This window comes from Mirounga leonina, unplaced genomic scaffold (genome assembly GCF_011800145.1).
Source record: "Mirounga leonina isolate KUSES-001 unplaced genomic scaffold, KU_Mleo_1.0 Mir_93, whole genome shotgun sequence".
Classification (NCBI taxonomy): Eukaryota; Metazoa; Chordata; class Mammalia; order Carnivora; family Phocidae; genus Mirounga; species Mirounga leonina.
This window is the reverse complement of record NW_023270854.1, coordinates 38,496,847-38,521,244: the sequence shown is the minus strand read 5'-3', so window position 1 is coordinate 38,521,244 and position 24,398 is coordinate 38,496,847. Positions and strand designations below refer to the sequence as shown.

At 33.8% G+C, this 24,398-nt stretch overlaps 1 protein-coding gene across 1 annotated transcript in view; it reads right to left on the bottom strand.

The window, feature by feature from the left end:
- Positions 1-24,398, bottom strand: part of CCDC178 (coiled-coil domain containing 178) — a 375,512-nt gene that overhangs the window by 294,363 nt on the left and 56,751 nt on the right. The window contains exon 9 of the mRNA XM_034996280.1: positions 17,938-18,091. Within this exon, the coding sequence (XP_034852171.1) occupies positions 17,938-18,091 (154 nt within the window). The remainder of the gene's footprint in view (positions 1-17,937; positions 18,092-24,398) is intronic.

The following is a 24,398-nucleotide window of genomic DNA, read 5'->3' as shown; positions in this document are numbered from 1 at the left end:
AATATAAAAATAAAATACAAGTAGTATTAAATATATTCAACTTACCAAGAAAATACTAAATATATTTTTCTTAGAATTATGGTCAGTAATTAGAGAAATATTTGGATTGATGTAGTATTTTGAAGATGAGTACTTCAATGAACTACAATTTACCTGTATATTTAATAAATTTCCCATATAACTGGACATTATATTTCCAACCCAAATAAAAATAAGTTTTTTATAATTTTTAGTTTCAAGAAGCCTTTGAAATATCTTCCAGAATTGTTCTTCAGAAACTATCCAATTACTAAGTGATGTACAAGCTTTCTTACCCACTCATTACTATCATTGTTTGGGAAATAATCATGAAAAAACTATCAGTCAAGTTTTTCAGATAGTGCAACATACTTTAGATAAAGTTGTACCAAATTACTCAGACAATGAGACATTTCCACCTTGACATAATTAAAAGGTATATTCTATGGCTTCAATTTTGCTGGATTTTTTTCTTCAGAGTGCTTCACCTATTAGAGTTCTGTTAGGACATTTTAAGTTTTTGAATGAGAAAATACCTTTGTAAAATATCCTAATTTTTGATGTAGTTCTCATTCATAAAGTCATCTAGAAGCCTGAATTTTTCACTGAGGAATACTTGAAGCTCTTTTTATAAATTAATAGGGAGTGAGTTTCTTAAAAAGCACATATTAAAGAATAATGGTTGATCATTCATTTACAAATCTGAGGGCACATGTGAGTATTGGGTGGCTTTAACTAATCTGATGAATAATTTTTAAAATTTCATGAAATACTTCTCCTAAAATCCCTGTATCACTTTGCAATGGCTTGAATATGACTATTCATGAGTATAACAGTGGGTGGATTTGCCTTTTTGGCAATTTTTTGAATATATGTAATTAGTTACTTTCTTTCATCTGGCTATGGCGTTAGCATTATATGAGCTTAATCAAAAACATGGATCCCAGGACTTACCACTGTTTCTCGAGAAGTTGTCAATACATTTATATTTTCTTTATCTGTACACATTAGCAAAGAATTCACAGTATGAATGAATTCATCACTTTGCAGTGAATTCTAACAACTTTTATACTAGAAATCATAATTACTTCTTTACATATTTGGTTATCTCTATAAGTAAAAGATGAATTGTTATTTGACATGGGCATTTAATGAATCATTTTGTTTTTTATATCCCTGAATCTCCCTGTCACCTGATAGCAAGCTTGATAAATGTCTTACTAACTGCTTCAGCAGATCTGGACTCTGAAGTTAATTGTAATGCTAAAAACATAATTCTAAAGTCTCAGCATTTTCATTCTGTGTCACTCTGTACATACACTTGAGTATCCGTCTATTTTAAAATTTTGGTAGGCTTTCTATTTTTTGTACTTCAACATGACAATTGTGGATTATTTAATAATTATGACCATTGTGACTAATCTTAGAATACATAACAAAGTAGATTTGTTTTCTTCACCAGTTCATAAAATCCAAAAATCTATCAAAAATCAAATTCTTCCCACACTAGAATGCAAGCTGGTGCAGCCACTCTGGAAAACTGTATGGAGGTTCCTCAAAAAGTTGAAAATAGAGCTACCATATGATCCAGCAATTGCACTACTGGGTATTTACCCCAAAGATACAAAAGTAGGGATCCGAAGGGGTACGTGCACCCCGATGTTTATAGCAGCAATGTCCACAATAGCCAAACTGTGGAAAGAGCCAAGATGTCCATCGACAGATGACTGGATAAAGAAGATGTGGTATATATATACAATGGAACATTATGCAGCCATCAAAAGGAATGAGATCTTGCCATTTGCAACGACATGGATGGAACTGGAGGGTATTATGTTGAGTAAAGTAAGTCAAACAGAGAAAGATATGTATCATATGATCTCACTGATATGAGGAATTCTTAATTGCAGGAAACAAACTGAGGGTTGCTAAAGTGGGGGGTGGGGTGGGAGGGATGGGGTGACTGGGTGATAGACACTGGGGAGGGTATGTGCTCTGGTAAGCGCTGTGAATTGTGCAAGACTGTTGAATCTCAGATCTGTACCTCTGAAACAAATAATGCAATATATGTTAAGAAAAAAAAAAGAAGAAGAAGCTAGCGGGAGGGGAAGAATGAAGCGGGGGAAATCGGAGGAGTAGACGAACCATGAGAGACGATGGACTCTGAAAAACAAACAGGGTTCCAGAGGGGAGGGGGGTGGGAGGATGGGTTAGCCTGGTGGTGGGTATTGAGGAGGGCACATTCTGCATGGAGCACTGGGTGTTATGCACAAACAATGAATCATGGAACACTTCATCTAAAACTAATGATGTAATAATGTATGGGGATTAACAAGAATAAAAAAAAAAAGTTCTTCCCACACTAATCTTTCTTTGCTGCTTGTAAACATTAGTAAAGGATCTTTAGGAAATACTTTATTTTGGTCTTCATACCTATCTAAAGACATGTTACTGATTCTATTACATTCTTCACTAGTGTCTTTACTTTTACACTTAAACATCCATAATTTTTTTTTTTTTTTAAGAGAGAGAGCATGCATGCCTGAGCAGGGGGATAGGGGCAGAGGGAGAGGGAGACAGAGAATCTTAAGCAGGTCCCACCCCACCCAGTGTGGAGTGACTCAAGGCTGGATGTCAGGACCCTGAGATCATGACCTGAGCCGAAATCAAGTGGTGTAGGCTTAACCGAATGAGCCACCCAGATGCCCCAAACATCCGTATATTTAACCACTAATCTAGGACTGAATCTATAGAAGTACAAAAATCATAAACAGGCCCCAAACCAGTTTCTAATGTACTTTCTAGATTAGATGTGGTAGCTCTGATGCCTAAAATTATACATACTTCATATGCCAAACAGTTGTCAATCTTTAAAGAAGTAGATTTTCCAGTGCATTTTCCAATAAAAAGAGAAGATAAACACGAAAATTCAGTGTCTTAAGGTCAAAATTAATGGTCTGTACTACCATGCCACTGATAGGTGTTTGTTGGCAGGCTCAGGAAGTGAAGTTATGAAATGCTCATGGGCACACCTTAAGTACTACAGTATAATTCTTACAACCTGCAATTTTTGAATAAGTACCATTATTTTAGCCCTGCCCTAAGCAGTAAAATCCATGGAACCACACATGAAATCACTGTGTGCTAACTGCTGTCTTAATATAAATGATAATAAACACATAACTTTGAAAATGCTCATCATTGGAATATCTAAAATTATGTAGATGTCATGAATAGTAATCTTTGCAAGTAAAAAAAGAAGAGGAAATTTGAATGGCTAATAAAAACAAAATGAAAATGAATTTACTTCAGGCAGGGAAACGAAAATTAATCCAACACTTCTTTACCCAATAATTAAGTTGGTATGATTTTAAAACACCTACAGTGTTGGGAAAAGTGAGAAATCAGATATTTGTATTGCTCATATACACATATATACGCACAAATATACATACCAAACTTTTCAGAACATATTTTAGTAATATCTATCTTGAAAAGTACACTTAGTTCTGACACGACAATCCAAATCTGGAGAATTCAGTGCATACAAAGAACCAGCACATAAAACCAGCCTACATAAAGTTATTAATTTTAATATTGTTAGTAGTGGTTAATAACGGTTTTCATTCTGAATTTATTTGAAAGGTAAATAATTGAGTAAGTTGTAGTTGAGGTGAATAAAGTGTAATTAATGGCTCAATCAATGAACCTCCTTTGCAACTTCCTTCTAATATGCTTTCTTGTGTATCAGAGCCCACGACAGAAAAAGAACAGAAAAGAAGGCAGGGAGGCAGGGAGGCAGTTTCTACTCTTATTTGTGAAACTGTTCAAGATGCAAATTAGTTTCAACCAATAGGAGATACAGTCATGCATACTGTGGAAAGCAAAATTGAGGTAAAAGCCATCTTCCTGATTCTTGGTTGCTTTCTCCAATTTAATTTTGCTTTCTCTCTATTGGCAAGTAAGGTCATGAGGTGTGAATATTGTCTAGCTGTGGTTTAGTGTCCATCCGCTAGCTGTGGGTGTCCCAGCTTTCTGATCCAAGGAGCAGGCGTACACTCAATACAGGTCCAGAGGCAGCCTCAGATGGCATAGTTGCTCTACTGGTCAATTTGGGAAACACTCCTGGAAAGTCTAGCCTACAGTTCTCTTAGCCAACTTTGCAAATTTGTTGAAATCTCTAAATCCCTTTTTAAATGAATGATACCCTTTATATGTATTTTCCTTTAATCAACACGTTAACCCCTAAATCCCTGTCTTGCAGATTTTTAACATATTAAATTAATATACATCTAGTTGTTCAAATGAGAAAACTGAATCTCAAAAGGGTGTAATGTGCAGGTCACAACTGGAACATGGAGGAGAAATTTGAGTCTGATTCTCTGTGACAGCCTCTAACACAATATTCTAAATAAAGTGCTTTAAAAATTCTCAACCTTACTAATCAGAGAAATGAAAATTTAAAACTACAGAGGGATAAATCCTCCAAAAGAACTATAATTAAAAATAAATAAAAGATAATATTAGATGATGGTGTTAATCTGAGGCTGGAACTCTCATACATGATGGTCTGAGTAGGAAAAATGTATAACTATCCTGGAAAAATTTTTTGGCATTATCTACTAAAACTGAACAGATGGGGTTTTTTGGCCTAGCAATTCCCAACATAAATTAATACACAGTTCCAATGCATATTTCAACTGCCTTGGTCTGAAAAACTAGAAGGACCGAATATCATAAACTGGAACAGGGAAAACTGCAGGTTTACAGAGACGTTGGATATCTAAAGTTCAATTTTGGAAAAGGTAAGCTTGACATACCAACTAGACACCTAAATGGAGATTGAGTTGTCAGTTACATATACATAAAGCTTATTCTAAAAGACTAAGCCCTGGGATTCTCAAATGTTTGTGGAGTTTGGGGAAATATAGAGAAACCAGCGAAGGAAACTGAAAGCAAGTTTCCAGAAGAGTAAAAAGGAACAAGAATAATGTGTTAGAAACCAAGAGAAAACGTTTCCAGAGATAAGGGTATAATCAACTTGGTTAAGTGCTACATATAAGTTAATTAAAATAAGGACAAAGAAACAATGATTAGATTTCACAATGTGGAAATCACTGTTGACCTATATCAGAGATACTCTGGTTGAATGGTGAGGGCAAAAAAGAAAATTAGAATGCGTCTAAGATAGGGTGAGAGATATTATAACCAAATAAGATTTATTACAATAACGCAAGGTTCAACATTAGGAAACCCATCAATACAATTACAATACAACTATATTTATACATATAAGAGAAAATATTACATGAGCATCTCCCTAGATGCAAAAAAGAATCTTGACAAAATTTGAAACCTGTTCCCAATTAAAAAATTACTCAATAAATTGAAACTGATATTTTCTTTTTTTTTTTTAAAGATTTTATTTATTTATTTGAGAGAGAGAGAATGAGAGACAGAGAGCATGAGAGGGAGGAGGGTCAGAGGGAGAAGCAGACTCCCTGCCGAGCAGGGAGCCCGATGTGGGACTCGATCCCGGGACTCCAGGATCATGACCTGAGCCGAAGGCAGTCGCTTAACCAACTGAGCCACCCAGGCGCCCCTGAAACTGATATTTTCTTAACATGACAAAATATATACTGACGCCTAAGTCAGACTCTTATTTAAGGGAAAAAAAACTAGCACCAATCCCATCAAGGGAAGAACATAGCAAGGATGCCAATGATCTCTACTACCATTTAATATCGTACTGGATGCATTAACCAGTGTAATCAGATAAGAGATAACAATTAAAAGACATAAAAATAGTGAAGGGATTGGGGCGCTTGGGTGGCTTAGTCGTTAAGCATCTGCCTTTGGCTTGGGTCATGATCCCAGTCTCCTGGGATCGAGCCCTGCGTGGGGCTCCCTGCTCAGCGGGAAGCCTGCTTCTCCCTCTCCCACTCCCTCTGCTTGTGTTCCCTCTCTCTCGCTGCCTCTCTGTTAAATAAATAAAAAATCTTAAAAAAAATTGTGAAGGGATAATAATATCTATATTTACAGTTGAAATAATAGCACCCTTGGAAAATCCAAAATAAACAATGATAAAACATAAATAATTTTAAAATCAATAAATTAGTATAATATGATTTAGCATTATTCATTTCAGATACCTAAATATAACCAGTAATGAGAATTAATGAAAGAGAAAATCCCCAATTAATGTGCAATGAAATAACTAATTAGGCATAAACTTATGAAAAATATTGAAACCCTATATGAGGAAAACTTCTGAAAAATTTCCTAAAAGACACAAAAGGAGAACTGAACAAATAGAATGGTATCATCTTACTGGCTTAAAATAATACATATTTGTTATATCATAGTTCTGCAGAACAGAATGCTGGTGGGCTAAGTGAATAGCCTGTTTAGGGTCTCACAAGCTGAAACGAAGGTTTCAGCTGGCCTGGGTTCTTCTGCAGAGACTCTAGGGAATGAGCCACTGCTAATCTCATCAAGATTGTAGGCAGAATTCATTTTCCTTTCACATTTTTTATATGGCCCACTCCATTTTAAAGTCAGCAATGGCTGGTTGAATGCTTCTCATGTTCTGTGTCTCTCTGACTCTACCTTCTGCTACATTTCCCTGACTTTTTCTATCCTCAGCCAAGAGGAAGAATAATTTTCTTTAGCTCTCAATTGCACCCTCTGGAATTTTATCCACACTCTCAATTCTTGGTTCCACCTTCAGGACTCTTGGTTTCACCATTTGAGTCATCCTTCCTTTTTCATGAAAGATAGCACATGTTTGCAGGTGGATAATTTTATCAACCAGCTTCCTGCCAGCAGAATCATGAGATCCAACAGCTTTCTTTTATACACTGTTGGCCTCTTTCAGTATTTTGCTGATATGAAATTCACAACATGTGGGTCTCCCATGTATAATAGTGATGCATTCATTCATTCATTCATATATATGTGTATATATATACACATATGTATGCATGTATACATATCTATGTATTTATATATCTTATATGTATGCATATGTATGTTTATGTGTATGTGTGCATGTGTCTGTGTGTGTGTATTCCATTACATAGTGGGGACATGTCTAAAATATTTCTTAGATAATCACTTGTCTATTTTTGGTTACACTGCTAATAGTTGAGGGGCAATATCCTTATGTGTCCTTCTAGATTAAGGAACATGTGAATTACTTCAATTAAAAAAGAATTTCAATTAAAACTGATTAATATTTGTAAATTATACCCAAATATATAAACTTAAATTCTAGTAGTGACATAGAATATAGGTTTTTTCCCCCAACATATATAAAACCACCTCTACAACTAGAAAATGATTGAATTCATAACCTTAAAGCATTTTTATTATTTAAAGAATACTAATGAAAGTAACCAGTATTTACAGTACTTAATATAGAGTTACTCTCTCTAAGAGAACTGTGAAATACAAGAAATCCAGCAGGTAGTCTCATCTAAAAGTTAATCATAAGGTACCAAATGCATACAAAATTATTTATTATGAGAATAACTTTTCTTAGCTCTCCATTTCACTCAAATCAATTATAAAATTTCTAAAATCTATCTCTTTTACAACATAGATAATGTTTGCTTAAGACAAAGTCAAGGAATTTTTATTTTAAAGAATAAATCACAGACCTGTACTTCTGAAACAAATATTATATGTTAAAAAAAAAAAGATAGTAGGAAGGGAAAAATGAAGGGGGGGAAATCGGAAGGGGAGACGAACCATGAGAGATTATGGACTCTGAGAAACAAACTGAGGGTTCTAGAGGGGAGGGCGGTGGGGGGATGGGTTAACCTGGTGATGGGTATTAAAGAGGGCATGTATTGAATGGAGCACTGGGTGTTATACGCAAACAATGAATCATGGAACACTACATCAAAAACTAATGATGTAATGTATGGTAATTAACATAATAAAATAAAATTTAAAAAAATCAAAAAGTAGAGTACTATAAATATCAGCCGTGTAAATTTATAGCATTGAAGAAATAAGAAAAAATAGGAATAAGAGATTACAATCCTAAACATGAAAAAATTCGATGTAATGAAAGTTAACAAAAATCAGCTTTAAAAATCAAACTTGTAAAATATGTTTACAAAGAATAATGTGAGCAAGTCTTCCACAAAAATAAATATAAATAGTAAACATATGGGGGAAAAAAGGAATTAGTAAATTAAATCACAAATGATATTGAGGAGGGAAAAACCCTCTATACTTATAATGAAAACACCAAGAATTGTTATGTAGTGTGGTTTTAAAGTTTTTTAAAATTGTATTTTTTAAAAGTTAACATGTGCATAAAAGGAAACTGCAAAACACAAGAAGCAAAGAACAAAGTCTTCTGTAATCACAAGCAGTTTACAGTCTGACTTCTAGGTCCTACGTGTGTATCTATATAACTAAGCATTTTAATGTAATTAAGAGCATACAGTTACGTATCGTGCTTTTTTACACAACATGAATATTTACCATTTCAAAGTCCCCAAACTAAGAGTATTTTGATAACCAAGAATACACTACACCAACTCAATCTGAAAGAAAAAAAATGTAATCCTGCCTTACTTGGTGACAAAAATGTCATAAAAGACAAAAATGGCAACAGGCCTCTAGATAAAGATATTGGCAAAATTCAGTTAAAATAATTCATTCTCTTCATGTTCAATTAAAAATGAGACATAAAGTAATAGAGTACACAAAGTATAATGCTTCTGAAAGAATTCATTATTCAATCTATACTATTAGCAAAGAGCTATGTTGCCATTGAATCACTTAGTATCTTCCTATAGTGTAGCCAAAAGCAATGTACACACATTAACAGTTATCATTTAAATGTAAATATGAACACACCCACATACATCTCTCCCTCTATACTTCCTTCTGCCCCTCTGCTGCCAACCTAATAAGTCCTAACATATATTTCTCAGAGACAGTTTAACAATTCCATGCTCAAGATGCTTCTTTCCTATCAATTATAACAAAAAGAAACTTATAAATTGGTTAATTAAATAGCTGTACATTTTATCATACATTGCACCTAGGGATATCTGAAAAACCTAGATGTTACAAATAATGAACCTTGTCCACAATAAACACAGGAACTTTACAAAGACACATATACAGACCTATGGTTATAACTTAAAACTGTCTTCTAGATATAGAGATACTAGTAAAAAGCCCTTCCCGTCACCCTTCATTTGCTCCCTCCACCATTTCAATGACTAAGTACAGGAATACATCTAGCTCCAAGAGGTGGATTAACAGACACCTCAGAACAGTCCTAAAAACTAACAAAAGGACATTTATTGTAACAAGACTATTTTACCACCCCTACTTTTTATATACTTTGGACATTAGGACTTGCTTATCCTTTAATACACAGCAATGTTAACTACAATGCACTTACATAACGATGGTTATTAGACAGTCTGAACTTGGCTAAAGACTCATGGGCACAGAATGCTTCTCTCCTCACTCCCTTCCCTGCCCACCCCACAACCCGTGAACAGTCATACTCTCCAAGACATCAAGTTTAACAATTCCATTCCCGAAATACAACCACTCTTATGAATTAACAGAATACTTAAAGGGTGTTACTTTAATTCTCTACCTTTAACATATGTGCACCTTTAAACATCTAGAAGACTAGATGTTTCATGTAAGGATTTATTTAAAGTTTGCCCACTATATAGACAGCAGCATTGAAGGAACCCTCCCTCTTCTCACCTCTATCAACCCAGGAGAAAGTATAGTATCTGTAATGCTTAGAGGGAATTTTAACAATTTCACTTCCTCTAGTTGTTTGCAGAACAATCTTTTTTTTTTTTTTTTTTAAAGATTTATTTATTTGACAGAGAGAGACAGCGAGAGAGGGAACACAAGCAGGGGGAGTGGGAGAGGGAGAAGCAGGCTTCCCGTGGGGCAGGGAGCCCGATGCGGGGCTTGATCCCAGGACCCTGGGATTATGACCTGAGCCGAAGGCAGACCCTTAATGACTGAGCCACCCAGACGCCCCCATCCTGGTAATTTTCTTGCACCAATGTTAATGTTTAAGTTTTAGAAATACCATAGCTTTGATTATAATACTTAAAAACTGAAAACATCCTAAACGTTCGATAATAAAGTTCTAAGAAACTCTCAATTATTAAAATTACATTGTAGGGCGCCTGGGTGGCTCAGTTGGTTAAACGACTGCCTTCGGCTCAGGTCATGATCCTGGAGTGCCGGGATCGAGTCCCACATCGGGCTCCCTGCTCAGCGGGGGGTCTGCTTCCCCCTCTGCCCTCTTCCCTCTCGTGCTGTCATTCTCTCTCTCTCAAATAAATAAATAAAATCTTTAAAAAAAAATTACATTGTAAAATATAATTTTGAGTAAATTTTTATATAAGGAGAAACATGTCATCAATTATTGTATGCATATGATAATATAGTTTTTAAATATAGCACAAAGCCTGTTTATGCAAAACAAATATTAGCAGTGACCACATCCGGATAGTGAAGTCATAGATCAATATTTTCTTCTACTCACATGAGTATATTCTAAACTCTGAGGTATGAACATTAAATATTTGTGCTATTCAAAAAGTGCCTTAAAGAAATGTTAGCTAATAGTTTGTGTAATGAATCCTACCAAATTTTCTGAGAGTTTTAAGAAAGAAAATAGGATCCCTTATTAGTAATTTCAATGTAGTGTGGTAGCGAAAACTCACTGGAAATTATTTGAAGTGGAAATGCAGGAGAGAAATCTGAGTGAATGCAGAAAATCCTTTCAAGAACTTTTGCTTCAAAGTGTAACAAGAGAAATGCTACTGTAGCTCTTAGAGAAAGATTTAAAAACAACAAAAACATTAAGCATTCGAAACAGAGAAGTGAAAGGTAAAAAGGAATAGAATAAGCCTAAAGGAATAAGAAGAAAATAAATCCTAACTATAAAAGCAAATATTAATATTTTAGAAGTTGGAAATTATAGAGTTATGAAATCTAAGGGCACCTCTTATTTTTTATTCCACTTATAAAAACTTGAAAATCTAATTTAAAAAGTGAAAAATACATATACAATTAATTAGAAGTAAGGGATAAAAGTATAAGAGAGCATTCTATATCATATCATAATAATTTCAAAATCTTAATCCACTTGGATTATTTCTAGGGCCATTAAAAATTGTAAATTAACCTTAAGAAGAAACCTATATAACCTGGTAAGACCAATCATGTGATGAAATAAAACAACTGTCCATGACAAATAAAATAATAATGCAAACAATTAAAAAATATAAAAGCACGAGAGTTATATTTTCACTAAGGGTTTTATCTAACTTTCAAGAAAAAGTTATTTAAATCCATATTAATTCCTTAGGTAATAAGAAAGGAAGAAAAGCTTCACAATTCATTTTTTAAAGCTAGTATAATCCTGATAAGAAAATCTATCAAATATAGCACAAATTAAGAACACTGGAATACAGACTAACTTATGAATATGGATGCAAAATCTTAAATAAAATACTTGCAAATCAAACTCAGCAGTAAATTAAAGGAACAATAAACCATAACCAAGCAGAGTCATCTCAAGAATTTTAAAAAGATTTAATATTAATATAATACATCACTTCAATAGGTCAAACAAGAAACTCTTTAGAATCTTCACAGATGCTCACAAAGCAACATCTATTCCTGGTAAACAGTTCTTATAACCTGAGTATATTTTTTAAATCTTTAACATGATAATGAGCATATATTTGAAATCAACACTTAGATAACATTAAAGGCTTCTTTAAAATAAGAAATGAAATAAAGTCAATTTCATAGATTTTTAAAATATTTTAGAAATATTCCACACTGATTGAAATCTCATGATGAAAAAATTAGCAATATGTACTTTTATATATATTATCACATTTTATCCATATTATTTTACTGAATATTTTATTTTTATTTATTTTTATTTTCTTAAGATTTTATTTATTTATTTGACAGAGAGAGACACAGCGAGAGAGGGAACACAAGCAGGGGGAGTGAGAGAGGGAGAAGCAGATTCCTGCTGAGAGGGAGCCTGATGCGGGGCTGACCTGAGTCGAAGGCAGACTCTTTAACGACTGAGCCACCCAGGTGCTCCTTTTATTGAATATTTTATAATGAAGGAATATCAAAAAATTGCATTGCAGTTTGGCTCTACCACTTAACAGCTTTGTGTCCATGAAGAATTTATCCTGGCTCTTTAGACTAGTTTCTTATTTTGTGGTAGTAATAATTATGCACATGATTAGTAATAATTATTGGCTTACCTTTTTTTTAAGAAATAAATTGCTTAATTCATAAGATTTTAAGGTAAAATATGAATCAAAAAGCAGAATTTGCTAGATGTTTTGTGGTATCAGGATTTATACTCTATAGTACATAGACCAATAAGGTAGTAATAAATAATATATTTCTACTAACAAAATCAATATCCAAAAATGAAAACATAAGTATATATACAAAAGCAATTCACTTATTTACAACCTTTATCTGCAATCTGATTTTTTAAAAAAAGTTTTGTGTACCTGCTACTGCTTAGTCAAATATGAAAATCACAAAGGATTTCTAAATCTTTAAAAGCCATTTTTTATTATCTAATGAAATGACTGGATAAAATGAAATATAGATGGCTGTTTTTTTAATATCACAAGAAACTAAGAGTTACAGATGATGAAATTATGTTCTAAAAAAATTCTGAACTATGGTAGTAGTAGACTTCAAAGAAAACATGAGAAAATTTATAGGAAATCTGTACTTTAACATTTAAAAAGAATTTGATTTTGACAATATTTTTAAAGTACTTAACCAATTTCAAGATGTTTTCTGGCGTAGAAAGGAGAAGGAAAAATGTGTTTTCATAGATACAATTCCAACACAAATTAGAAAAAAGTGTATGTTAATGAAGTAAAGACTAAATTGGAAGCATGATATGCCTGGAAATTTTAAAAAATCAGTTAGGTTGTATGTGCAATTAGGCAGCACAAATCTTTTACTTTTCTCTTGAGCTAGAAGTTTCAACTGCATACCAAAAAATAATGCATGGAAGTGATGCACATCATTGCTTTTAATTGAGTGCTTAACATGCGCTCTTTGAAAACCTAGTTAAAAGGTTTTTATAATGAGCAAAATGTAGAAAAAAATTAATATATCTAAACTTCATCATGTTCTGATCTTCCCCAGGAAGTATGATAGACCCCAAATGATTTCTATAATTGAAAAATATTACTAACCTTATAAAATATGTTCATAATATCTCACCAAAAATAACATCTTGTTAGGAAGGGCCATACTTGCTATTTTACAGATGATCAAAGAAATAAAAAACTGATTGTAGGCTTAGTGAATGAATTTACCATTTCTGAAGATATTTTGTTAACAATGATATTCTTTTTTTTTTTTTTATGATTTATTTATTTATTTATTTGAGACAGAGAGAATGAGAGAGAGAGAGCACATGAGAGGGGGGAGTGTCAGAGGCAGAAGCAGGCTCCCTGCCGAGCAGGGAGCCCGATGCGGGACTCGATCCAGGGACTCCAGGATCATGACCTGAGCCGAAGGCAGTCGCTTAACCAACTGAGCCACCCAGGCACCCAACAATGATATTCTTTAAGATGACAAATTTCAGCATGATTAGGAAATTGAGAACATAATTATTTGACAACACTATATAATATTTTAAAAATTTTTATTGGTTGTGCTGTATTTTCCTGATGCTTATAGTAGTCCCTGGAAAGAAATTATACATAAGAAAGTACATGCACCATTTTAAATCTTCACGGATTATGTGAATGTATGCACTATACACTCCACATACCACAAAATTCTTTCCAAGCTCACAAGGTGATACATTTCTTTTTCTCCATTTATTCCTCCTTCTTTCTTTCCTTTCCTTCTTCCTTCCTCCTATCTTCCCTTCCTTCTTTCCTTCCTCCCTCCCGTCCTCCCTCCCCTTCCCTTCACTTCCTTTCCTTTCTCTCCCCTTCCTTCTTTTCTTTCATTTATTCACTGGTTAACTCACTCATTCAAAAAGCCTGAAATGCCTTTTCTTGAGTGCCTAATATGGCATATCATTGAGTACCTAATATAGGACAGACACTGTGGTGTTACACAGAGGAAACAAAAATCACAATGCATCTTCTATCCTTAAAAACCTTATAGTCTAAAAAGTAGAAGACAGGTAATCATGACTTCAGTAGTGTTGTAAGTACTTGTATGGAGCTAAACATAGAGTGCAATTAGTGGCCAAAGCAGACAGAAGAAAGTGAAGAGACTATTTAGAGATAAAAGTATATCTGATTTTACCTCTTCCAAGTTGAAGTTTAAAATGAAGGATTCATAGGGTGCCTGGGTGGCTCAGTTGGTTAAGCATCTGACTCTTGATTTTGGCTCAGGTCATGATCTCAAGGTCCTGAGACTGAACTACACCCCCCCACCACCCCCTCACCCCCCGCCCCCCGGAACTGGGCTCCAGAAAGGTGTGGAGGCTGCTTAAGATTCTCTTTCTCCCTCTCCCTCTGCCCCTCCCCTCACTGCTTACATGTGCACGCATGCTCTCTCTCTCTTAAAAAAATAATAAATAAATAAATAAAATGAGAAGATTCAGCCAGACCATCGTAGGACTGGGAGGATGAATACTGACTTTATAATCAGAGCGGAATGTATTTATGAAAAAATAGAATAAAGAAAGCACTTGGTACATTCTGGCCTCTTGCAGTTTTTCCAGGTAGCTAGAGAACAGAGTTAGAGGGAAAAGGGTAGCTACAGAGAAGCTGGAGAAAGAAAGAAGGGCAAATTGAAGAGATACTTATATTGCTATCTATTTAAGATCAGTTTCTTCCACTTCATTGTTCCTATGTTATCCCCTCTGGCACTTTGGCCCACTGTGTTTTTGTTTATAGTGTTTTAAGCCTTGCCTATTTCTGGATTCTTTTACGTTGCCTATGCAGCAGTGTAAGTCATGCCCATATTAAGTCAGGGGCATATTTCCTACACTGCATGAAAGAGAACAAAATAAAGACATTTTCAGGGAAAGAAAATTTTGAAAATACCAAATCTAACTCACTAATAAAGCTTATAAAAGACACATTTTAGTAACAAGAAAAAATAATGCTTAGGAATGTCTGATAAACAAAAAGAGTTGTGTGCAAAATGTTACACTGGGAAAAAATATAATCCAACATTTATTGTGTAAACTAATAAAAAATTATCTTAATACAGGGATTATTAAATAAAATAGGTATAACATGATGGAAAATAAACCACATATCAAGAAAAAAATCATAAGCTCCTCAAACTGTTCAAGTTAAAGATGTTGATTATGCTTCATAATCATAAATATGCATTCCAAAACTTCTAATAAGTTATCACTTAAAAATAAAATATATCATAAGCAAAAACTTAATTCTAAAGATTCTAAACTTAGTTTCATCTAAAACATGGCTACAAATTATATAAAGCAGAAAATAACAGAAAAATGGAAAAAATAAGAAAGAAATCCACTATCACATTGAAATATTTTAATACAGTTCTCAGTAATTTATATATCAGTCAGAAAATAAATCAGAAATATAAAAGATTTAAATAACAGAATTAGCACAGTTTACAAAATGAACCTATTTAAGATTGCATCCCCCTACCAGAGAAAAGATTTTTCCTAAATAAAATATTTATGCAAATTACCCAAGTAGTAAGACAAAAATTAAACCTTCACAGATTTTAAATAATACCTACCATATAAACTACATTTACAAATAAATCAGAATTACATTAAAAGCTTATTTTAAAAAATAACTTTAAAATTCAGTGGAGATATAAGGGTTAATTTGTCTAAGACTAATCTCAGGTTGATTTTCCAGAGAGTTTGCCTTCTACAAAGTTCCAAGGAAACTGGTTGAGGTTCAATTTAGAAAAACCACCCAAATAAATGGACAGATAGATCATGTTTATGTTTAAGTATCCCCATCATAAAGATTTCATTTTTCCATCAATCTATAAATGAATATGATTCCAATCCTAATTCCAATAAAACTTCTGAAGGAAAGGAATAAGATAACACTGAAATTTGTATGGAAGGACAAAGGTCAAGAACAGCCTAAAACTCATAAAGAAATGTAAGACTGAGGGATTCACCATAATAGATAATCAAAACTCACTATAGAAGCTTAGTAATGTAGACATGAAGTACTGAGGTAAAGATGGTTAGGTAAACCAAACAAATCAAAAAAAGAATGGAAAAGATCCACCCAAATATGGAAGCCTCACATGTGATAGAGATGGCACTGAATATTAACACATAAATACAATAAGTTATATTGCAACAATTTGTTTTCTATTTAAGAAAGAAAATGTAATTGGAACCTCAACTTCACACCATACGCATATATGAATCTCATATTGATTATGCTTCACATGTGGCAAGTGAAATATACATTCCTAAAATTCTAGATAGTTTCTTACTTCCAAACTTATCAATAAAAGGAAAAAATATCAGTTTTGATATTTTAAACATAATTTCATCTAGAAGCATCATGTAAATATGAAAAGTCAAATTTCAAAACATTTAGAATAAAATACCAGAGAATATTTTTTGACTTCAAGGTAGAAAAAATAATTCTTAAATTCAGAAAAGCACAAAGGTCAAATGAAAAATATTCGTAACTTTTACTACACTAAAACTGAAATTTCTCTTCATCAGAAGTTACCATAAAGAAATGAAAGAAGATTGGATAAAAATATTTTTAACATATGTAACTTTAAAATATTTAGTATCAATAATATACAACAAATTCTTACAAATAAGTCAAAATACAATCACTCAATAGATGGGGAAAAATCATGAGCAGCTTTTTCACCAAAAAAAAGGAAATACAAATGACCTCTAAAAAGCCATTAAAACACAGTCTCACTCTTAATTATGGATTAATTTTAAAAATTTGATGAGACATAAAGAGTATATAGATAGAAATATACTATAATATTATAATAGAAATATTATAATAGAAAGTGGCAATAAAAAAACATGTAGTTTTAATTCTAACTAGGAATGCCAAATGGTACAGAATGTGTATATTATTGCTTTGTACTATAGTATTATTTCTTTTTACCTTTTTTTTTTTTTTTTAGATTTTATTTATTTGAGAGAGACAGAGACAATGAGATAGAGAGCACAAGTGGGGAGGAGAGGGAGAAGCAGGCTCCCCACAAAGCAGGGAGCCCGATGTGGGCTCGATCCCAGGACCCCGGGATCATGACCTGAGCCGAAGGCAGACGCTTAACCGACTGAGCCACCCAGGTGCCCTCTTTTTACCATTTTATCAATTCCTTTTACCATTACTTCTTTTACTATAGTGAATGAGATGTGGCAGGAAAGATGAATCATAAGGGACGGTCAGAGTGATACTATGCCAGAGAGGACTCAAACCCCCCATTCCGGATTTAAATATGAAGGGTACCACCAGACTGGGATGCAAGCAGCCTCTGAAAGCTGAGAATGATCCCAGGCTGAGAGAGCCACCAGGGAAACAATGACTTCAGTTCTAAAAGCACAGAAACTGAGTCCTGCCAAAACTGAAATGAGCCTGACAGCAGATCAATCCTAGAGTCCCCAGAAAGAAATGTAGGGCTGCTGATAGCTTGATTTCAGTCTTAGAAGACCCAGAGCACAGGAACCAGCTAAGACATGACCCAGAGAAACCTTGAGATAATAAATGGATGTTGTTTCAAGCTGCTAAAATTCTGGTAATTTGTTATGTAGTAAGAGAAAACCAATATAGACAGAAAATGGGCTAACTGCTATTTCATTACTGACAGTAAGTTTTAACAGCTATGGCTTAAAAATAAAATCAGTATTTTTTTAAATTTTTAAATCAGAAAACCCACCGTTTTTGATAAAGCAGATAATTCCTCTGTTGATGTCTTTGTTTCCTTCAATGCTTCACTCACTGCTTCTTCATTCTCCTCAATACTAACATTAACATTTTCTATTGCTATAGAGTAGTGACTATATAGATTGTCAAGGTTCTCTCTCTCTCTCCTAAGAGGAAAAACACAGTTGGTTTTATCCACAATGAAAGGCAAATCATGTTTAAAATTATATGTAAATTAGTTTCTGACTTAACAATGTAAATCAATGGAATTTACCTATTCCTAAAACTTCCCCCTTTCCAAAGCAACTTTTTTTTTTTTTTTTTAAAGATTTTATTTATTTGACAGAGAGACACAGCAAGAGAAGGAACACAAGCAGGGGGAGTGGAGAGGGAGAAGCAGGCTTCCCGCTGAGCAGAGAGCCCAATGCAGGGCTCGATCCCAGGACCCCGGGATCATGACCTGAGCCGAAGGCAGACACTTAACAACTGAGCCACCCAGGCGCCCTGCCAAAGCAACTTCTTAAAAGTACCATTTAGGATCAAGAACTAAATGGTGAGAAAAAATTCACCAGGTGCATTTATGCTTCCAATGGAAAAAAGTGAGAGAAAAGTGATTTCTAAATTATTTAAAATAAATCACCTTTTGATTTGCTTTCAGGTGATAGAGCTAAGCACCTTTGATAAAGAGGGTGGGCAGTACAGGGATGGAAAGGCAAGACAAAAAGAAGAGAGGATATAGAAGTGGAGACCACACATTTTTAAAGCCCTAGTTTACTGTTTTGTCTTTCCTGGTCTAGAGGTAAAATGGAGGAAACTGCAGCTTAGAAAAACAACAGGTTTACTAAAAAATAAATTGCCAAGGAATATTTTGTTCCTATGTGATCTTCCACAAAGAAAGCCAGAGCTAAACTGTGATCACATAATCCTGTATCTTCTCTGGTAGGTAGAAAACACATTCCAAATATACAAAGTCCCTTTAGGCACTGGTGTTAGAGTTTAATATAGGTAAAAAGGATGGTGAGAAAATGACAAAATTATCATTTCCATAAAATATCAGCAAGAAATACAGATAACTCCACCTGGAAGTAGCCCAGATTCTCATGCACTAACCCTGATTTTTAGGAGTAGAGTCAAAATAAAACTGAAAGTTATAACCTCACTATGGAAATGAAAGTTAAAACAATAAACAAATAAGCAAAAAAGATTCTTCTTTACCCTTCCACGTCTGGAGAATGTAGGTCTCCCTATCAGAATTCTAGAAGCCAAGTAGATAATGATAGGTGGGGAACCTCAGCATTCAAGATATATGTTTGGTTATATTTCTTTCTTTTGAAATTAATTTTTCTTTTCTCAATGGTATCTATTTCCCCGAGTCCAGATAATGAATTATAGACTCTGAGTAAGAGTGGACAACTGCCCAGTGTCATCGAATTCAGGAACTAAATATTATTTTAGTTGTCTCCTTATCCCCATTTCCTTTAAAGTTGATGCCACCAATTCATCAGCCCTTTAAGTATTTTTCAGGGTAAAAGTTTGCTACTTGTGACCCCAGACACTGATAGTTTAGATTTTATCATTCTCATATCTGCTAAATCAGAATAAACTTAGAAGAATAAAATGGGAAGAATCATTCTATCTGTTAAGAGTTACAATGTAGAGCAATCAAGATGCTAAAGAGCGTATGCTGTATGTATGCTTCCATTCATATGGATTTCAAGAACAGGCAAAACTAAGTCTGGTGATAGAAGTCAGAATGAAGATGACCTCTTTGGGATGGAAGGGGGCAGTGCTATGGACTGGGAAAGAAGAAGAGAAACTTCTAGTATGCTGAAAAGCTTCTATACCTTAATCATGGGTGTATACATATTTCAAAAATCATCAGTGTATACACTTGATAGCATACATAATCAAGTTCTTGTATGTGTATTAATTCCCAACAAATTAAAAAATAGTGAAGAACAATAAACATATCTCTAAAATTTTATTTAATAAATCATTTATGACTCCTCTAATGCTTACAGTAGAACTTTTGGAAAACATACTTAGATGAGAAGAAAATCATCCAAGAAGGATTTATATGACGTAATAAAAAATGGTAAGTGCAGGAATTAATACAAATGTACCTTCACGTTTAATATTAGTTATAAAAACCACTAGCTAATTTCTATACTCAAAATTGAGAAGGAAAAGTTTTAGAAAATGTTACAAAATGGAAAATGTTGTATTTGTAATTAAATAAGCTAAAATCTGTCTCATGCCAGATAGAAGAATGAAATGCTGATATATGTACAAATGTATATATATGGAGACAGATAAATGATTAAAATAGAAATAGAAGCATAACTGATAGCTTCAAGATATACAAAGCAAGAAAAAGAGTGTGGAAAATTGAGAATATTATGGTTTCAATTCCTCACCCAGTCCTATATCCACTTCCTTTGCCATGTAACTTTGTGGGGTTCTCCACCTCTAACTTTGAGCTTAGCCATTTGATTTGCCATTGTCATTTGGATTCTAGCAAATGGGATGGCAGCAGTTCATGTGTGATTGTGCTTGCTTGCTCTACTCCTCTCCTATTACCATGCAAACATTGCTAACTAATGGAGAAATAGGGTATCGCCAAATCTCCCCAGTTGTCTCAGCTAAGATTTTCCTACATCAGCAGAAAGCTAGCCAAACCCCACAAAAATAAACAAACAATTAAGAAGATAATGATCAGATTTACATAGAAGCACAGAAATCAGTTATATGTGACCTGGAGGAATCAATCTAAAATAAAACCAAACAGAAACACTTTTAACTAAATAAATAAAATGAGATCTGCCAGTGAAATTCTAATCAGGATGAATCTTTTAGAATATCAAGATCAAGCAAAAATATACTTTAAAAGATGAAATATTAAAGGGATTAAATAATGCATGTATGGGGCGCCTGGGAGGCTCAGTTGGTTAAGCATTTGCCTTTGGCTCAGGTCATGTTCTCAGGGTGCTGGGATCGAGCCCCACATCGGGCTCTCTGCTCAGCAGTGAGTTGGCTTCTCCCTCTGCCTCTGTGCTCGCTCTCCCTCTGTGCTCTCTCGTGTGTTCTCTCTCTCACTCTCTTTCTCAATAATAAATAAAAATCTTAAAAAAAATGCATGTATATATATACACATATACATATATGAAAATCCACTATGAGGATACAAAAGCTATAAAATCATATGCACTTAATATAGCCTAGAAATACATAAAGAAAACGCTGACCGCATTATAAAAATAAATTGACTAGCATAAGATTTTAAAATATTTCTGTCAGAAAATGATAGATCAAGCAGGCCAAAATAGGTAAAACACTCCTTGTTATCACACTCCTGGTTGTTAGCAGGTTGATTTTCAAGGGTTGTTGGCCTACATTGTATCCTTGCCATGTGGGCTTCTCTATAGAGCATCTCAAAACATTGCACCAAAATTCATCAGAGCAAATAAGCAATAGAACAAGAAAGTGCTAGCAAGACAAGTCACAGTTCTTACAACCTAATCATAAAGATGATATTTCATCACTTTTACTTTATTTATTAGAAGGAACTCTCTGGATCTAGCCCACATGCAAGGGGAGGTGATTTTAGGAGAGTGATATCTGGCTTTTGATATCAAAAGGCAGATATCACTGAAAGTCATGTCAGAAACTGCTAACCAACCAGAGAGCTCTTTGGTAATTTACAGTTTTCATAGTTGGAGGTTTGTGAGGTAATACCTATGGCTTTCAAAGTAGACCCAGAATACAATAGAACTATACGGATAATATGCCAGAAGAAAGTCTTCAGAAGGTTTGAAAATGTAGAAAATATGAGAAAATGATCAAGAGGCATGGAAGATACAATAAGAAAAGCTGATACGTGTTTGAGTCCTGGAATAAATAAAAAATGGGACCAAGGCATTGTTTGAAAAGATTATGACTGAAAATGCCCAGGGATAATGATAATTATAATGCATAGATTCAATAATACTAAAAGACTAACAAATCCCAACAGAATAAATAAAAATTGATTCACACCCAAAGTATCTTAATAAAATAAACAGACTTTCAAAATCAAGAGATGATCTTAAAAGCAAAGTATAGAATAGTTGCATAGCAATCAGTCAAAAGGCCAATATATTTCTTAACAGCAAAAAATGAAAATTAGATTATAGAATGAAATATTTAACATATTAAAGGTCAATTAAAAATCAAGATATCTATGAAAATAGAAAATATCCTTCAGGGGATGCCTGGGTGGTTCAGTTGGTTAAGCTTCTGCCTTCAGCTCAGGTCATGATCCCAGGGCCCCTGGGATCAAGCCCCCGTTGTGCTCCCTGCTCAGTGGGGAGTCTGCTTCTCCCTCTCCCTCTGCTCCTCCCTGCCTGGCTCGTACTCTCCGTCTCTCTCAAATAAATAAAATCTTTAAAAATAAATAAATAAATAAAACAATTAACAACAATATTCTCATGGGTTATAAAAATGAAATAGTCCATAACAACAATAAATATTTAATTCAGTGGCAATGTGATAACTACAGTAAAAAATTTTCATGAGTTCTTGTCTTGTCTACCATGTTAACAGTGTCTTTGGAGTCTGATCATCTAAATTTGCATGTGGTAGTTAATAGGATTTCCTACAAAAAGAATAAGAATAAAATTATAACCACCACTAGAAAAGGAAAAAGAAAACTAATGTGAAAGAAGGCAAAAAAAGAATAAGAAAATAAAACATATGGGGGCAAATACATGGTGGTTTAAATCCAAATGTATTAGTGATTTGTGAATACATTTAATGGTCTACCTTTAAAAATGTTTTCAACTGATTAAAAAAAAATCTATCTTGGGGCACCTGGGTGGCTCAGTAGTTAATCTGCCTTCAGCTCACGTCATGATCCCAGGGTCCTGGGATAGAGCCCCACATGAGGCTCCCTGCTCTGCGGGAAGCCTGCTTCTCCCTCTCCCACCCCCCGCTTGTGTTCCTCTGCTCGCTCTCTCTGTCAAATAAATAAATAAAATCTTTAAAAAAAAATCTGTCTACATAATGTTTACAAGAGATGTGTATAAAGGGCTCAAAAATATTGAAATTTCAAAACTGAAAATATCTCCCAGATAAACATCAAAAAACAAAGCTAATGAAGCTATATTACTATGTTAATTGAGTTTAAGGAAAAAAATATTCCAAGAATCAATTCACAATGATGAATAAGGTTAATCCTCTCCCAGAAAGATATAACAACTTTAAACTTGTAAGAACCTGAGAGACCTTCAAAATATAAAGCAAAAACCAATGGCATTAAAAAAAATAAAAAGGTGTAGAGAGACATATCAATTATAGTAGGTGATTTTACCACACTTTTCTCAATAATAGAAAAAGTATTAAAAATCAGTAATGATAAGGAACAGGGTTTCTCAAGCATCACCTTGGATCTTTTAAAAATGCAGATTCTCATTCAATAGGTCTGAATCGTGCCTGAGATTCTGCATTTTGAAGAAGCACCCAGGTAAAGCTTATGGTCCACAGACCACACTTGAAATAGTAAGGATATACAAAGATTAACCTTTATGATTTGTAAACTTGACCTAATGAAACAGTAATCAACAGTACATTCAATAAATAAAGTAGTACATAAAGAATATTTACCAAAAAAATAAAAAAATAAAAAACAACCCAAGTCACTGAGCCAAAATGAAGACTCAGGAATTTTCAGTGGGTTGAAACTATATGTTCCCTGACCAAAACACAAATTCAGCTAGAAAGTAGTAATAAAAAGACAACTATAAAATTAGAAATCCAGGGCGCCTGGGTGGCTCAGTTGGTTAAGCGACTGCCTTCGGCTCAGGTCATGATCCTGGAGTCCCTGGATCGAGTCCCGCATCGGGCTCCCTGCTCGGCAGGGAGTCTGCTTCTCCCTCTGACCCTCCTCCCTCTCATGCTCTCTGTATCTCATTCTCTCTGTCTCAAATAAATAAATAAATAAAATCTTTAAAAAAAAATAAAATAAAATTAGAAATCCATCATGAAAATTTTTTTTAAATGTATTTTCTAATAACCCATGGATCAAAGAAGACATCAAAATGAAAATTAGAAAATACATGTAACTTAATGACATATAACAAATCAGGTGAGCTACAAAAGTGATTGATTTATTAAATAATAGATGATATTTAAAATATGCATTGTATGTGAGGAAATACAAACATAATGGATATTATCTAGATCACAGAATTATGTATAAATTTTGTGTTCGTCATTTTGTTTATATTTACTTCATTCCAGCTCCACAATATGATTTTTTCTATCTAAATTATTAATCAATTTGAACAAATAAAAACTTTATTATGATACACTAGATCGTAAAGAATTTACAGTGAACAAGAGGAATTAGAAGAATATCATAAAACACAAATACATCAGAAACGTAATAAAAAACACTCCAATTATTAAAATGAAAAATAAAGTCTCTATATATTTTAA